The sequence below is a fragment of the Taurulus bubalis genome (assembly GCF_910589615.1).
Source record: "Taurulus bubalis genome assembly, chromosome: 4".
Lineage (NCBI taxonomy): Eukaryota > Metazoa > Chordata > Actinopteri > Perciformes > Cottidae > Taurulus > Taurulus bubalis.
In genome coordinates, this window is record NC_136592.1 from 10,094,883 (window position 1) to 10,112,535 (window position 17,653).

Consider the following 17,653-nt stretch of genomic DNA (forward strand, 5'->3'; position numbering starts at 1 on the left):
AGGAGAAGGCTGAACGTGAAAAGCAGGAGAGACAGCAGAAGAAGAGGAGGTTGCTGGAAGTCAATGCAGGTAGAGACCGCTCACTCTGCATCGTCGCCTTAACAGGGAGCTCAATCTGGAGTCAAATGGTGGTTAAAAAAAATCATTCCAAGACGATAACTTTCATCTATTAAGGAAACACAAGTCCCATTTTAATGGATTTAGAGGAGACACCTTAATCGCTCATCCCAGATGTTTGGGCTTATTTTTATTGGACAAGTATTTAAGTAATGCTGGAAATAATTTCACAGTTGTGTGATATTGAAAGAGAACATCAAAAAAGCCTTCTCCTTTTTTTTGGGTTCAAAATTACAGCCTTGACTGTTTGTCTAGTAGCTTGTGCTTAGTTCTGACCGGCTTTCAAACGTAGTTTCCCAGTCATGAAAAGCATAGCTTGTTAACAGACATGCACGGCATTGTAACTCACTCTGAGTCGTGTTATTGTGTCCTATTAAGGCAACATTCACATTGTGTGGCTTTCCCTTTTGATTTGTGGACACACATGGCAAGATTCTTGACGAGTAGCGCTTTCAACCTCTGAATTTAAAAGGCAATATTATAATGATTGACTGGTCATTGATCCAACTATAGATGTTGGCCTCTTGCCCAACCCTTTCCCGTGAGGTCACAGGACAGGGCTGGCCAAGGACAGGGTTGCAAAGTATCATTAACCCGAGTTCAGTTGGTTGAAGGACAGCCTCTGTAACCACCATTCACCCAGTGAGTTACTCTTCTTGTGTGAGCAGAGCTTCATGCCACCGTTCAATAAGGGAGAGGGTTGAATATCACTAACAATTTGTTATGAAGTCCACGATCACAATTGCTGTTCATCCCCTCACATTGAGGTTTCACGTTGCATGCTGACAAGCACAACACTTGAACTAAACCAAAAATAAAAAACTAAATAAAAATTTAAAAAAAAAAGTCACAATTTGTGGAGAAGAGCAATAATATACCAAGTTAGGACATTTTAAGAAGGTACCAAGAAATAATAGGTTAAGCCAAGTTCTGACCAATATTAGCCATTTTGGGGAAAAAAAACCTTCATTCAGGACCACGAAGTTATCCAGCTGGTAGCAATGCAACCGCAGGCAGGTTTAAAATATATATTTTTGTTACACACTTTCAATCTAACACATTTAATGTTTAAAGCTTTCTTTTTTTTTTTAAACAATGTATTTTTTGATTTTTAGTCTACAAGTCACATCAAATTGAATATCAACAAAACAATACACAGCAGACATTTTCACCCTTTTCCCTCTCCCATAATAATATAGAAACTAAATAATAGTTAAATTAAAAACAGATAATGAAACATAAAAATATACTTTACAAACTGAATAATGGGTGTTTTTTGTTGTTGTTTGTCAATGTACATAATCAGACAGTTGTCCTACTCCCCCTGAGCCTGTTCTTGCTGAGGCAAGTCACTAACATTTGTATTATGCCTAAAGAAATACCTAAAAGGTCCCCAGATATTATCAAAAACATTTTGTTTACGTCTAACAATATACGCCATCTTTTCCATTGACATGTTTGAGGCCATTTCTTTAACCCACATACCAATTCTTGGGCCATCAACACTTCTCCAGTTAAGGGCAATTATACGTTTAGCTTGTAATATACACATATCTATGAATCTGAGCTCTTTGCTTTGTAGAAGTGGTATGATAGGATATACACCAAGAATAAAAAGCTTGGGAGTCAATGGTAATTTCTTTGATAAAATTTGATCAATCATATTAACAACATCCTGCCAGAAGGTTTTCACTTTCCCACATTCCCATATACAGTGAAACAGTGTACCCCTTGCCTCATCACACTTAATACAGGTGTCAGGAATATTATCATTACATTTATGCAATTTCACAGGAGTTATATATGTACGCATCAGCCATTTATACTGTAGAAGTTTTAGGTTACTGCTGACTGTCTGTCTCTGTGCCTCTTTACATGCCTCACTCCATTCTTCTAAAGATATTTCCTCCTCTATATCTTCCTTCCATAATCTCAGTTTTGATTCTGATGATTCAATAGATCCACACACAAACAAGTCATACAGAGTTGAAATTAAACCTTTATCATAGCAGTGTCTAGTGACTGCTACTTCTAATGCAGAAATGGTCGGTATAACTAATGAATGGTTTTGAGATGAAGATATAAAACTCCCAAGCTGAAGATATCTGAAAAAATGATTATTTGGTAGATATTTCCGCAAAAGACATAAATACTTTATCCTTCTCCCTGTACATGTCTAGCACTTTCCTTAACCCCTTTTCAGCCCATAATTTAAATCCTCTATCCTTTAGCCCTGGTTCAAAGTTGTTTAAAGCTTTCTGATCAATATGTTTATTGTTGATAAGAGTATTTCTGGTTGTGAACAGTTTCAGGGTTGGACTGGCACAAATATGGTTTTGCGTTGAAAATGTGGTATTTTGTTATCAAAAATATGTTGTTACTATAAGTTTCCTTTGATGTTCACCTGCGCTGGATAAATAATTTCCTGATTACATCCTGTATTGATATCAACTTATATTTCAGCTAGGTGGTTTGTGCTTTTGCACTTGGTGTCCGTTTCGCGAGCTTGCATACTATCAGTAAATGTTTATGGGAGGATATGTAAAAGGTTATTTTCAAACCCTTCCCATTGCCGTGGCCCTCGGGGATGATGTAGCGAGAGTGATAATTTTATTTACCAAGCAGGTTCAGACACAGCTATGAAAAAGGCAATGTTTACCTTATGCCAGAGCATTTGGTTCCAACTGCAGGTTTTTTTTTCTTTCCCTTCGGAGTTCTGCCGATGCCATAAACTTGTTCAACAGTGCAGCCTCCAGACCCAATGCCAAAGCCAAGGCTGGCAGATCAGTAGAGCTTGGCAGTCCCAGCCCTGCACCACCATCTACAGCTAGCACGACTATGCCAGCCACCATAGAACTCCTGGAGACGTTAGAGTGCAAGCAGAGAACCGCCGTGCTCCATCCAGGCCAAAGTGCTGCTGTGTGCTTCCTACCAAGCCAAAACCAATCCCTCTTTTGGCTGAAACTGAATACAAACCCCTCCACTTTCCATTCACTGTCATCTGGACATCCCTCAATTGTCGCCATTTGCCAGAGAGTGCCTGAAGTTTTACAGTGCTGGGCTCCTCCAAGTGAAGGGTCATGTCCGGTTGAAATTTAATGAACATGATTCTGGTGGATGGGTTATGTACTGTTTGTTAGTCCAGTAACTTGTGCTGTATTCTCAACCTCTGTCAGGCTGTGGTTATCTGAAAATACCAGCAACGAGGTTGAAGCCTAAAAAAAAAAACAACTTCTCCTGCTAAGCCAGTGTTGTATGGGTTGTGTTTATATTAGGATGGCTTGGTAATGTGCATGGATGAATGAGAATGGTCTGCAGGCGTAGGCTTGACTGTGTCTGCCGTTATTGGCAAACAGCGTAGCTGCAGAAGCTCCTTCTACCTGTATCATTAATTCCTGATGAAATGCCACATTTGAAATATATGACAAAATGTTGTCAGTTTGTTTTGTTCACTTCCAATCTGCTTTTTTGCATTTTAATATCTTTCTATATTAGAATAAAATACAATGCTGTGCGTGGGCATGTGTGTGAGAGAGCGCCGTGCAGCGACTTTGAATATATATATTAACCCCATGGTCTGTTATTATGTATGCAGTACAGCACAAAGGCCCTTTCCCCAGCATGAAGCATGTTGGGGGCAGCATCTTGCTGTGGGGATGCTTCTCTACAGAAGGTCCCTGAGTCAAGAGAAATCCTCAAAACAAAACCTTGCTGGAATCTTTCAGAGAACTGGGACTTGGGAAGGAATTTAATTTCCAGCAAGACTGGCTTAAAAACAACAATGTTAAAGCCCCGGAGTGGCCGAATCAGAATCCAGACAGCAATTAAATCAGGAATTTAGATGCCATGAAACTAAACAGAGCCTGAGCAGTTTTCAAGGAAGAATGGGGTATAAGTGCAGTGTCCAGATAACAATAACCTAACCACATATACACACAGCAGTAATTGCTGCCTCTTAAAATATTGGAATAAAGCAGATGAATATAAAGACTTTGGGTTTCATCTTTTATCTTAATTTACATCAGTTTGTTCTCAACTTGGCAGTCAAATTGTTTTCATTCTTTTTTTTCCAGTTGATCATTGTCAGAGAAAAAAACATTCCGGTACACGTTTGTTTCGGTGTCGTAAACCTCTCACGTGTTTGATTTCTCACGAGCTTGATTGACAGCTTGGACTTCTTTCTCCCCCTGTGCCTGTGTGTTGAGTTGTTTCACTGCAAACTTTTCTAATTCACAGAAGAAGTTCAGGAATAAGAAAATCACAAGAATAAACTTCAGCCAAATTTTGTCAGAAAGGCTTATACAAATATGCCTGGAGCTTGAAATGTATTTAGATACGCTAAAATTTAGATGACGCTAACGGCAAACTCAGTGACATCCTCAAGAAGTGATGTTTCTGGCAATGTACGACACACGCGCGCACACGCACATACGCACATGCACGCACGCACACACACAGATTGTTGGGATGAAATTAATATGTGATAGAGATTTGGTATTGTGCTGCCAACCCAGGACAGGATTTACTCACTCTCTCTCTCTCTCTCTCTCACACTCTCACTCTGTCAGTCTCTCAGCCTATTTATTAACTAAAGAGCTTTCTCTTTGTTTGTCAGGCAGGATTGTCCTCAACGGAGATTTTCTGTGTAATCATCTGATTATCCATCAATTCCCTAAAAAGCCCCAGAGAGGCTGCACATCCACATTATGCTGAAGGGCACCGCAATGAGAGACAGGGGAAGGAAGGTGGAGGCTTTCCTGGAGGAAATGATCAAAATGGATTTTAGCTCCTTTACTTGCGACAGGTATCTGCATTTAGTTTGGTTTTCAGCTTTGCCTGCTTATGTATTCCCGAAACGTGAGCTACTCCCAGTTTGCTTCTCATTTACCTCGGCCTCATTTACCTGCCACACACACTGGGCACCTACAGACACAATCATATTCAGCCTGGCTTCGTCGCCTGCACTGTGTGTTCTGGTAGTCTGAGAGAGTGAGAGCATCAGCTTGCATACATTTGCATAGGGCCCTATGGAGATTGAATAGGTGTTTTTTTTCTTTCCCATCCTCCTCTAGCTGTGCCTGGCTTGTGTATGACAAATCTGTTGCATTAACTCCCAGGGTAGGCCGGGAGCGGGAATGTTTGTGGAGCGACAAATTACACATCAGAGCTTTATTTAACATTCCCTACATGACTACAAGCAATGAACTATTAAGACGTCAAATAGAAGAACAGCTAGAGATGCAACCCTGCATACAAAGATGCTAAGAGCATAGACGTGGCGTAAGGAAAGAGAGGGAGAAAAAATGTTTTTGCGACGCTCGTGAGAGATACTGAGATGGTTCTTGTACCCATGACTTTGTATTATAGTGGCGCTCACTTAGTTGGTTTACATTTGATGCTATGCTATTCCTTCTACCTTTTACTGTTCTAATAAACTCACAGTTTGGGTTGGGATTGTACCGGTGGAGAGTGGGCAGGTCCCCTGTGTTGCTGTGGGCAAGAAGGCCCGAGATGTCCTAATGTTCGCAGAGTGTCGGACCGTTGAGTTCCATGAGGTGTGAATGTGTGAACTTGGAGGAATCAGAAACATTTCTGATGAAGGGTAAAAATGAAGGGTATAAATAAGTCTGCACAGGGTGTGGGGGAAAAGCATGCTGTCGCCACTAGTTGATGGTGCAAGCCAGATTGTTGGTGCAGAGCCGGTGCAGTTACTCTTCAAGCTGTTGCCTGTGTGTGAGGATGTGATGCCATTTTCTTTTTGTCTCTGGAGCCGAACCTACCTGCATCCTCCTAAAATAAAATATATTTATTTGTAACACCATTATTCAAGATGGAGTTCAAACAAAGATTTACATCGGTTAAACAAAACTGAATCCAAATGGCGTACCTTATATATTAAATGGAACACATTTTTTTTCGGTGGGGGGGGGAAATGTACAAAAGACACTGCTTGCCCTTTTCATCAGTCATGGGGGATGGATCTTTCTTGGACCGACTCAGATTACAGATCTTGTCCCCTCTTCTTTACCGTGTCATTTGCGCAACATTATTCCAATTTCCTATTTGAAATCCATTTTTTCTCGAGTTTGCACCAACATAACATCCTGCAACAGAGCATAGAAACTACAAATGGTAAAACATTTCAACATGATTGCCTTCAACAGATTACTGAAAGGATCTGGTTCCAACATTTTCTGCCAGAGACATCTCAATACGAAGCAATATCCCCATCCTGCTGTAGAATGCATGCACATAAGTTGTGATTTTCACAGACGGACTCATTTTTAGAAGCCTGAAGCTGTAAAACGATCGGGGGAAAAAAAATTGTAGAACTATATATCATAAATAAAAAAGAAAGATCTCTGTTCTTTTTTCTCTTATTTTGGTTTGGCTACTTACTGCTCACCGTGCGAGTAAAGCGGAACACAGCGTATTCAATAGAGGGAGAGGAGGCTGACTGGCCTTATTGCACCATTTGTCTTCTAAGTGTCCACATGAACGAGGTGGTCGGCCTGCATTCGTTGTACTCGGGCATGTCATTTTCTCTTGTAAGCGTTTCCATCCCAGCCCAATTGACCCTATTCCTTGCCTTGTGCCGGCCCACCTCGGCTGCACACTGCTACAACCGGGCTATTGTCCTGATGATAAGTGCGGCACGCTTTTGAGTAAAGTGGCAGGGAAGCATCAGTCCGGGCTTGAATAGAGCCGAGACATTGACACACACTCGCAGGCTGCATGTCCAGACAATGGAAACCCCTCCCAGTCTGAGCAGGCTCTGATTAAATAGATGGCTGAAGTTTCACTACAGACAGGAGGATAACTACAGCCTTCTCCCGGAGGTGGAGAGGTTAAGCGTTGTCTCGATTCTTCGCGCAGAGTTTACTCTTTTGTTTTGTTGCAGAGTAAACACCTTTTTTGTTTTCGTCTTTTTGTCGACCTCACAATTACACCCACATTTGTACACCCGCTCCTTCGACGAAGTGGGGCAGTCAAGCTAGACATACCACATTGGAGCTCATTTGGCCCACTTCTTGCTATCCCACACTACTAAATAGATTGGACTTGGACCTTACTGTAGAGTCGCAATGACGAAGCTGTGAACACAAGGTAGACACTCCTACTGGTCTTTTATATAGACCAGTAGGTCTATATAAGGCCTGGACTGGTTTGTGAGAGAGTCTTCATGTTCTTTTTCTGCAAAATTTAAAGCAAAAGGCCTCTGTGCACATTGCACGCCTGTCATGAGAGCTCTGAATCCAGATGCAGTGGAATAGAGTACGGCAGGCGAATTGTGAACATCAAAGCACCAATCAGTGGCTTTGCCGCCAAAGCTGGGATGCCACACTTCACTGTCCCGTTCCTCTCACTAGTCTTTGTTCTCGTGCCACGTCCTCCTCAGCACCACCTTTCACAAGCTGAATGACTGTTTCAAACCCATTACACAGCTACCAGCCTGACTAATATTCCTCTGCCATTTGTTCCTCCTCCATTAGGCTACACCAGGCATCAAATTTATACACACTAACCGTATCCATGTGACAGGTCTGTGATCTCTCTCTAAGTTTGTGAGAATGTGGGCGTGAGTATATAAATATGTTTGTGATTTCTCTGAGTTTGGCTGTCTGAAAGCACCTCTTGTCTACATACTATAAAGCGTTTTTCTGTCTCGGCCTGTCGGAGTTGCGCTTGATTGATGTGTAAAATTGGACTGTTTTTGTAAATTCCTGAGGCGAGAGATCTGGGTGGGTTTCTTTTTCCACGCCTCCGAGGCACACAAGTGTTTCATGTACTTGTGGGTTGGAGTCAAACGGAGTACTACACGTGAAGGCGCACACTGCCGGTTGCAATAGATTGATCTGCTCTCTTTTTTTCGTGCTTTCTGCGTGCCATCCGCATTTTTGCGTGTGCGTGCGTGTGCGTGCGTGTGTGTGTATGTGTGTGTTGTCGGAAGCGTAAAGCTGGCTGCCTGTGATGAATTGCCACAGCAGTGGAGACAAAGTTGGGCGTCAAGGAGCGTTGGTGTCGCGCAGAGATTCGTGTTGCCTCTGCTTTGTGTAATGATGAAGAACTGGGCACAAATCAGCCGGAGGAGGAACGCAACTGTTGCGGATGAAAAGCACAACAGATGCACACATACAGTAGACGCAGGCAGGCGAGGAAGTGGGCCATGATACATCCACCGTGTGTGTGTGTTTGTAGTCGCAGCTCTGTGTGGGGTTTGGGCACAACCACAGCCCACCGCCCCAGGGACCGTCTGCCCTCAATACGGGAGCTTCAGTGGGTTTGCTGCAAAGGGGACCATGTACTGTGGAGCTGATTGACAGTTTTTGTAGGTCTGCAGAAATCCCACCATGGTGCTGCATGGTACTGTGCGCATGAAAGGAGATGAAAATTTCAGTTTGCAGGCCCCATGGTACAGTGCGACTGTAGTGTTTGTAGTTAATGGCTCGTGAAAGAGTCTCCATTTGAAGGAGATGAGGAGAAGAGCTTGTAGGCTTCTGACGAGGTGACGAGCTTCAGAGGTTGATCGCTGCCTGCAGTCCCAGTCCTCATTAATGCCTTTTGAAATAGACCAACGATATCTGCGTCTGTTAATATTTAAAACTGATTACCACTAAAGCATCTCAAATGAGGGGCTTTTGATTTCATTCAATTGTATTGACTTTTTCCTTCCCCCAAAGCAATTATTTCTTCTTGCACCTTCATGAAATGTCCTCATTAGGTGTCAGCATAAAGGGGCTATTGGAACAGCTTTTGCCCTCCACCAAAAATATTTGTACCCCAACTTACATTTAAAATATTCTTGTTACTGGGCTACATGCACTCTTTTTTTTTTTTTTTTTTGGTTTGCATGGTTAGAATGTCATTGTAGCTATAACTATCAATCTAAATACAATCAACATTTAAATTAGAATGATGAATAACCATATTCAATAGGTAATACTATGGATGGAGCTTGGTTTAAGAATTAACATTCTATGTCTTCTATAATTTTTATACTCGTTATTATTGTATTTCTTTTATTATTTTAGCTTTCTCACTGTATAACCCCTCACCCCCATTTTTCTCCAATGAAATGGAAAGAGAACAATCACACCCAAACTCAATAAGAGCCACGTTTTCCTACTCTTCCCTAAATAAATCACTTGTGGGATCCAGCAGTCACAGCTCTATGAAGCTAATGAAGTTGCTACAACTTTGCTAGCACATCCTACTCATGAATCAGTCGTATGCATGCTTAATACAGCTCACAATGTTCAATTGCATGTGAGCATAAAACACATCTTAATTTATATTTCAGTTTTACTAAATGTGGAGGCAAAATTGTGATTATGAATACTGGCCTCAGATTGACTGTCACAGTGAAAGGGCTGCCTGAAGTTGGCAGGAGCCTTTGTTCTGTAGAGCAGCGCTAGACATGAAGCTCAGCTGCTGACGGCAAACCATAAATTCAGAGCAGAGCTCTCGATTCCGTTAGTGTTGGAAAGTCGAGGCCTGGTGCTGAAGAAAGGTACCAGATATTAACAAGGTTGCACATGGTGTCAGCAGGTGTTGGAATATTGCTGACGTTGTATGTATAGTTCAAGATTCATCTGCTTCTCTTCTCTCAGATTTTGGCTCATTTCAGTTCCATTTCCTTTTTTCAGTACAAACCGTTACAATAATCATCACCAAAAAAATGGGGGGGAAAAGCCAATATAAACTTGCTGAGTCTCTTGACCATTTCAATCATGAACACATTTTTTTTTTCATGATTTGAATTTTTTGTGGCATCCACTTGTAAACCTCTCAGTTCTACATGCAGCACGTTCCAGCTATGTTAACAGGAGGCAGAGCCTCTACCTCCAGGGTGTGCACAGGTGCACTGCATACAGTGATTGGGATATGATTTGTTTGTTTCTACACCTGTGTGGTCTAATTAAAGCTAAAAATACAGTGTTCTCTGCATGTATTTAAGTGTGCGGATATCTATTCTACCAGGGTGTCAGTAGTGGAAATGTGAAGTTTAGTGAAAAACATCCCTTCACATGTGCATAGAGGTTGACAAAGAAAACTTTAAATGTTATTGGCAACACAGAAGCCGCATTGAAAAGAAAAGCCCCCCCACACACACACATTTGCATGACAATCGCAGCGTCAATTTGTATTGACAGGGTGTGTTCTCCCTCAGCATTCCCATACACCTTTCCTTCCCTTCCACTGAAGGCTGTTTTTACTGCAAAACACTAGCCAGGTCCATCATTATGCCTCAGGTGTCGGGGCCCAGGTTTTCAGCCGCACCAACACAAGGCATGATTTAAATGTCATATCTTCAAAGCTTTTCCCTTTCTACAATATATCTGCAGTCGTGTTGTTCCCCCGCTGCAACAAAGCAAGGACTCGATACTTTGTGTTGAGTATTGGACAGTAAATTTAATATGTTGACAGATTTGACCGTTTCATTTCAGCTTGACAGGGCACCGTTCATCCCTGTATATGTGACTCCCTTGCTGCATTAGTTAACCCTGAACGCGTCCTAGTTTCAACCATTGCCGCCACGGCAATCAAAGTCCAGATTGCTAATCAAATTATCAAATTAATCTTTTCTGTCCCAAATAGCACACAAAATAAGGAATAGTAATTCCAAATATTTCATTTTGCATCGTGTGTGTGTGTGTGTGTGTGTGTGTGTGTGTGTGTGTGTGTGTGTGTGTGTGTGTGTGTGTGTGTGTGTGTGTGTGTGTGTGTGTGTGTGTGTGTGCTGAAACACAGCATCGGAGCTTGATAGACAGCCAGGTAATTTACTTTAGGCCACCTGAACTCAAGAATACACTGATTTAGATTGTGAAGGTCAAGGTCACTGGATAAAATTATGACATTTTGGACGGATCTTGATGTGAACTGCAACATAACAGCGAGGCAGCACTTCTGTGTGTTTTTTTTGTTGTATCTCTCCTCTGTCTTCCAACACCCCTTCTTTCTTTTTCAGAGAATGACGAGACCGGTGTGATGGATAGTTTGCTGGAAGCCCTACAGTCAGGAGCTGCATTCAGAGACCGCAGGAAGAGAGCGCCAAGACCCAGAGGTGAGTCTCTTATGCTTTCCCTTTACCGACACAAACAAAGATTCTCACATAAAACCTGCTGTCCATATTGTACTTGTGGGCAATGTTCTGATTCCAGTCAGATGTTCCAACTTGCCAAATGGATGCATATTTGTCTTGTTATGTTTATAAAAGCTCAGTGAATTGAATGCATCGTGGTGTTATCCACCCTTGGCTCCACACATTATCAGTCCTTTGTAAAATTCACTAGTTTGTTGTTTGTACACATGCTTGCTAGCAGCACAATGCCAGAGAATCTCCAGCCTGACATTACTACGTCTGTCTGATGTTTGGATCTCAGTAAATCAACAACTAGTTCTTTATTTTCTGGCAGTCTTAAATCCAAGTCGGCATTTGGACACGTTTTGAACAGACAGTCCAGTAGACTTCAGGGGGCAATTGACAGTGTTGCCCTTAAACACAGTATTTTCTGTTAATGGCCTTCTCTTCACAGCCATTCTTCAGCTCGCGAATGCCTCCTCATGATCTTTTTTGACCCCTCTTAGTAGAGTAAGATGTGTTGGCATTAAATGTCCCCTGCCCTCCACAGATAACCAGCAGAAGAGCATCAGCCCCAGCTCCTTCCGCCAGGTTCTCAGGCCTGTTAACCATGGTAAAGCAAATAATTAAAAGCCTGCGAAGCTAAAGCCTCAAGCATGCTCAGCTCTGTCTTTTATGTGATCTCGTAAAGGCCGTCTTAAACAACTCTTGCATGTCTTGCAACTTTGCCTCTACAGTGCGTGCGTCCTGCTTTTGTGTGTGCCCAGTGACCGTTTCCGTTGTCCTTTTTCTTCTTCATTTTTGTGACCTTGTGAGAGTGAAAGGCCTTTTCTGATACAGTTTGTGGCAGCGCGTTGTGCAGACTGTGAGAGAAGCACGGTTGAAATTTGTTGAAAGCAGTGTGTGGGCTGCTCTCAGTTTGAAAATGTTCCTAAATTGTACAGTAACTGCAGCACTTTAAGTTCAACTCGATGCTTTTGAAGGCAAATCTTTCTCATTTAAAAAACTTGATATGAAGTAAGCTACAAATAAAAATGTCTATTCTCATCCGTATAAGTCAAGTGTCCTCGCATAACATTTTTTCACCTCTGACCGATGTACTGCAGATTATTCTAGCGGCGGTGAGGCATCTGCACCAAGATCAAACATGCGTACAGACTACACATTGGATGCGATGTTCATAATTTAAAATTAGCAACATGTGTCGAACTGTATGACTTCCTGGGAGTGAAGACTGGATGGGATACTAATTATACCAAATCAAATTTCCCATAACATTCATAGCTGTGAACAGATATTGTGCTTTGGCTGTGGCAAAAAACAACAACAACGCCTTTCTTCTCTTGTCAAAGTTTTTTTCACAATCATCAATGAGGCACTTAAAAAAATTACGCCGTAACCCTATTACCACTTGTTACTTGTAATTGGAATCCCAGTGGGCTGGTACAGGCGCGCATGAATAAAATTATTCACGTTCAGTCCACCCACAACATTGATGGCAATGATAAAGGGCCCTGCTCTGTTGTTCTGCTACGACTTATCTGAAATTAGATTGGAAAGGGACGAGGGGGAGGGAGATATACCGGGTGGGAGGAAAGAGACAGATAGAGGTGGCTGTAACATAAGAAATGGAGAGAAATGGTGTGAGAAGGTAGGAACGAGCCAGTGGGTTTGGGTGAAATAATTTGAGAGGGGTGGAATTGGACTCAGAGGCTGTGTGCTCAAGAAAGAGAGAGATTCTGTGAATGTGAGGTATTGTTTTGTTCTGGTCAAAATAAATTTGAGTTCATTAAGGAAAGGCTGCTCGGTATCCATGTTGTGAAAAAGACCTTATGGTGTGCTGTTCAGGTCCTCAGGTCGTGGATGGTTGCTGGGCCAGCTGCCCCCTGCTGGCCGCTTCAGACATGGCCTTGTTGACTAATAAAGCTCGAGGCTCGAGTCTGTCACTGCCGGCATCATACTCACTGCCAGCCTCGCAGAGCAAACACAGCTAATTACTTTTCGTCTGCCCAGCCCCAGCACCAGCTCAGCCCTCTCAGTGCCCATTCATCTTAATTTCCCCCTCTCTGCCATCTGCCTCCTAAATAACACTCCTCCTCATTTCCCTACCATCCCATATCCCCGCTGTCTTCCTCTATAGTCTCATAGCCTGACAATGGCCCTCCCCAAACATAATTGCCTGTTATTGGTATGGAGTCTCTCAGCTTCTCCTGCCGCACCCCTTCTCCACCATCTCCTTCTCTCACAGGGAGATCCGGGCCTTAATTGCCCTGGGTTTAGTCGCTGGGGTGAGTGAAACCAACAGGATGCTCACTGTTTAGTTGTGAGGTGATGAAGTTGAGTCAGCGGCACAAGCACTTAAACAGCCACCCAACCACCTCCTTTTCCCACAGTTTAAAATACCCTTTAATAATTGATCTCAGGGGTGTTGCTCCACTCCAGTGGAGCAGCAAAGAGAATTAAAACGGAAACATCTGTGCCAGAAGATACTGTGATTTGTGGTGATGGGGTGAGGTTGGACATGGTCAGGCCGAACATGCATGCTGCCATCAAGCCAAGTAGGCTCAGGTGCACCAAGGACTTTTCCCGCAGTGGTAAGGGTTCCTAAGGTTCCTCAGGTTCCTTTCTGTTGTCCGCAGAAACAAATGAGATGGCCGATAGATTGTGCTCACCATCACAATGAGGAGTTTGAGTATGTCTGCCATGCTTCGTAGTTATGAGTGCGATGGATGTTGTCCTCTTTGGTTTATTGTAAGTAATACATGATACAAAAATAAAGGTCAGGGTCCTGGCCTGTGTTCCCAGCATTTGTGCCCACTTCCTCTGTCTCTCATCTCCTCTTCTACCTCACCTCTAAATTGGCTCAGCACACTTTTAACATGAGCCAGCAGCTACGGTGTTTAGCTCGGTCTGCAGTCTGCCTACCCACACATCCACACGTCCACATAAAAATACAGAGACACACCCGCAGACTTCAGGGGATCGAGGTAAGCAGGCTTTGCGGTGGCTGTGGCATGGGTTAGGATAAGGCTGCAGGGCTCTGGGGCTCCTCGACACTCTAAATTGGATTGCGCTCCACAGAATGATGGATCGATGGTGGTTAGCCACACAGGTGTAAGAGACTTGAATCTGCAAATTGAATCTATAAGGCAGCCGCAGCTTTTTAACTGTGTCCTTCTGAAAACATCTCTCTGGGCACTGTCTGGTCATTTCAGTCTTCCAAGCAAGCCCTCATCACAGGTTGAGGGGAATCGTATAAATTTTTCTTTTGTGGTTTGACAGAGAGCAAGAGTGTGGAACACGGCACGCGCCATATTAGGAGTGTGTGTGCGCTACAAGGCCTTTCTTTTGGAGTGATGATCCATTATGTGTGGAGAGGAACAAGATCTACGAGGGAGTAAATGTCTGTCTTTAGGAGCAATTACTTCAGAATGTCTTTAGTGAAACCCGAACTAACAATTATCATGTGTGATAAAGCTCTGAACTAGAGCTTGAAATTGATACAAAGGTCACTTCACAAAGTCGGTGACCCGTTTACCAAATGGAAACAGGAGTTATGTCTCCTTACTTGCACTTCAAAGCATTAAGGTTTTGACCATAAAAGCAAGCCTCTAGTTATTGGAGATGTTTTGTGCTGATGTAGTTGTCAAGTCAACTTCATGACCATTTTTTCCTGGATATATGTTCCCGTATAATGATGGATCTTTGGTTTATGTGGGCATCTATTCAGTGCAGACTTTAAAGGGCTTGGGTATATACACATGTGAATGGGAGCAGGAGATGACAAATAGGCTTAATTTGCGACTCAACCCACGATCTCGTTCAGAAGTTGTGCTGCACAAAATCCTTTAGACAAAACTGGGGAGAGAGTTGAAATGAAAGTTTAAAAAAAAAAAAAGTGGATGAGAAAGGAAGTTTGTTGCCTCCTATCTCTGTGTGTTCTGTGTGCTCGCATGTGAGACGTTTGTGAAAAACTAGCTCTGAAAGTCAGTCACTCTTGCTTCCTGGGGCTGTGATACTCTAGTGGAATCTGCTGTTGGATGCTTGGCTTTTTTTTATTGGGCCTCTTATAAACTGTGATATGTGGATTCCACTGCAGGCAACTGCATCCTGCAAGATTGCGTGTGTGCCTTCCCATTCCTCTTTCACATTTCAGTCCGTTCGTATCAATGTCAATTATGGGAGGAAGCCTCCCATCCTACCAAAGTTCGCCCAGTCGACTCTACTTTTTGACTTTGTTTTGTCTCCGCTTTATCTCTCTCCCCTAGCCTTGCTGCTTTCCCCCAGACATGACATAAGCAAAAAAGAAAGAAGTGGTTATTAAATCATTTCAGTGAACCCAAGACGGAAAGGAGAGCACAGACGCTCTCCTCCCAAGATCTATTTGAATTGATGCCACACGTCGTTGTTTCAAAAACTTAACTGTAGAAGTCGCTGATTTATCTGCATTTGGTTGTAATATATCATCCACACATCACATGCGTTTTTCATTAAAGTGACAGATTGTTGCCAAAGAGGTTCTGTTCCTGAACACAAAGTGCTCACTCTCTGACTTTCCCACATAATTGCTCATGCATACATGCATCGAAATTGCCATCTCAAACCCCGAGTTTTAATGACGCACAGGTTGAAGGTCAAAGGCCACTCCTGGGTTGGGGCATTTAGTTGTGTCGAAGACCTGGACAGGTGTGCTGCTCTCTGTATTCATGTCCACAATCCTCTGGCCACTTGCAATCCCAGGGTGTCTCTTATCGCCACACTTGATTGGTGGACGAGATTTTTAACAGCTCTTGTAGACAAAGGCATATCCAGATGTGTGTGTGTGTGTGTGTGTGTGTGTGTGTGTGTGTGTGTGTGTGTGTGTGTGTGTGTGTGTGTGTGTGTGTGTGTGTGTGTGTGTGTGTGTGTGTGTGTGTGTGTGTGTGTGCGCGTGTTTGAGTCTGTGCACACATGCATTGAACAGATGGAACAGGAGGTCACCTTAACAGAGTGGCTAGTGTAATTAGGTCCAACATGTGCAGTGAGACTTGTGGCGTAGTAATTGAGGGAGGTAGAGAACAGTAAAGGAAAGTTTGTTGTTGTTGTTTCTACCTATTATTATTATTATTATTATTATTATTATTATTATAGATTCCCTGAGAACAATGCTTTTTTTTTATTAAATGCCATCCTGCACTCTTTTCACAGTTACACTCAGTCATGCGTGGAAATCACAGTCAGATTTGTTGGACACTTTTCTCAAGTAGTTGGAGAGTAATTGTCCCAGATTTTCTTTTCTCCTGGTCTGGCAATTGAACCAGCGGCTTCTCTTACCTTTAGCCAGGAAGCAGTGCCTAGTGCCTTTTTTTTATTTTTTATTTTTTTAAAGGATACCTCCACCATGTGCCCCATGTGTAGTAATTAGCATGAAATATGTTTCTCATTGAAAGCCTTTGGTTATAGATTGCGGTTTTCCATGCGGTATATCATTCAACTGATTGTGATGCTGTTTACTTGATCTGTTGCCTTGGAGGCGCGGATGTAGATAATGAAAAATGGCTTTTAATGTCTCCCACTTGTGCTGTTATGGGCCTTTTCCCACTGAAACGTGTTAAATTGTGATTCACATCCATATCAAGTTGTGCTGAAACTAATGATGACTGCGTTAGCGAATGTGAGGCAAGCTTAACACACCTCTAGCAAATGTAGCCTTATTCGTAAAACTGTACTAATCTCCGGTATCCGTGCCCAGTCCAAAACGTAAGAGGATGAGAAAGTGAAATGGTGTGCCGTATATTCACTTGACTGGTCGATGAGGTCAGCGTGATGGATGAGAGCAGCATGCACAAACACACACACACAGCCACCCGAGCTCGGCTGTGCCCACTCGGTCCTAATAGAAAACATATGATAACGAACACCTCTGCACTCTGCTCAATGTCGCTCCGCTGTACATCCCACGTTTTTTAGCCAAGTCCTAAGCCGATCAGGCTCCTCCGATATCCACTTTTAGCTGGATTATGAGGAAGCTGGGCTGTAATAAAGGCTGTGGATCGTGAAATGGAAACTGGTGTTCAGCATGTTGAGCCAAGGACCCTAATCAGCCCATTCACACCAGCTCAGGCCCTAAACAGTAAGTGAAGCCGCTAATGTGGGATTGCTATTCAGCCGGCGTCTGAGATCCTCCTCGTCTTTTCTTTCCACGTGCATACTGTCTCGCTTTCTGCCTGCCTCAATACACACCTTGTGTGCAGGGAACGGAGGCAGAAAAGCCCGCAGGTAAAGAAGTTGGAGATTTATCAGGGGTTTAGTTTAGATACACACCTCAGGTTTTATAGGTCTACTGTGTCATTGTTTTCTCCCCGTCTCGCCTGCTGTCTTTTTTTTTGTCTCCCTCCTTCCAGCCCCCCTTTTCTCATGAACCGGTTATGTACATTGATTGAGACTAGGCTCTTTACACAGTACTCTAGTTAA

The 17,653-nt window shown here is 42.9% G+C and overlaps 1 protein-coding gene across 1 annotated transcript in view; it reads left to right on the plus strand.

The window, feature by feature from the left end:
• The window catches only part of LOC306735724 (protein diaphanous homolog 3-like), a gene marked incomplete at both ends in the record, with an annotated part of 144,443 nt that overhangs the window by 89,741 nt on the left and 37,049 nt on the right, over positions 1 to 17,653 (plus strand). The window contains 3 exons of the mRNA XM_079217260.1: positions 1 to 69; positions 11,087 to 11,182; positions 11,751 to 11,813. The exon at positions 1 to 69 is cut by the window's left edge and continues 67 nt beyond it. Of these exons, the coding sequence (XP_079073386.1) occupies positions 1 to 69; positions 11,087 to 11,182; positions 11,751 to 11,813 (228 nt within the window). The remainder of the gene's footprint in view (positions 70 to 11,086; positions 11,183 to 11,750; positions 11,814 to 17,653) is intronic.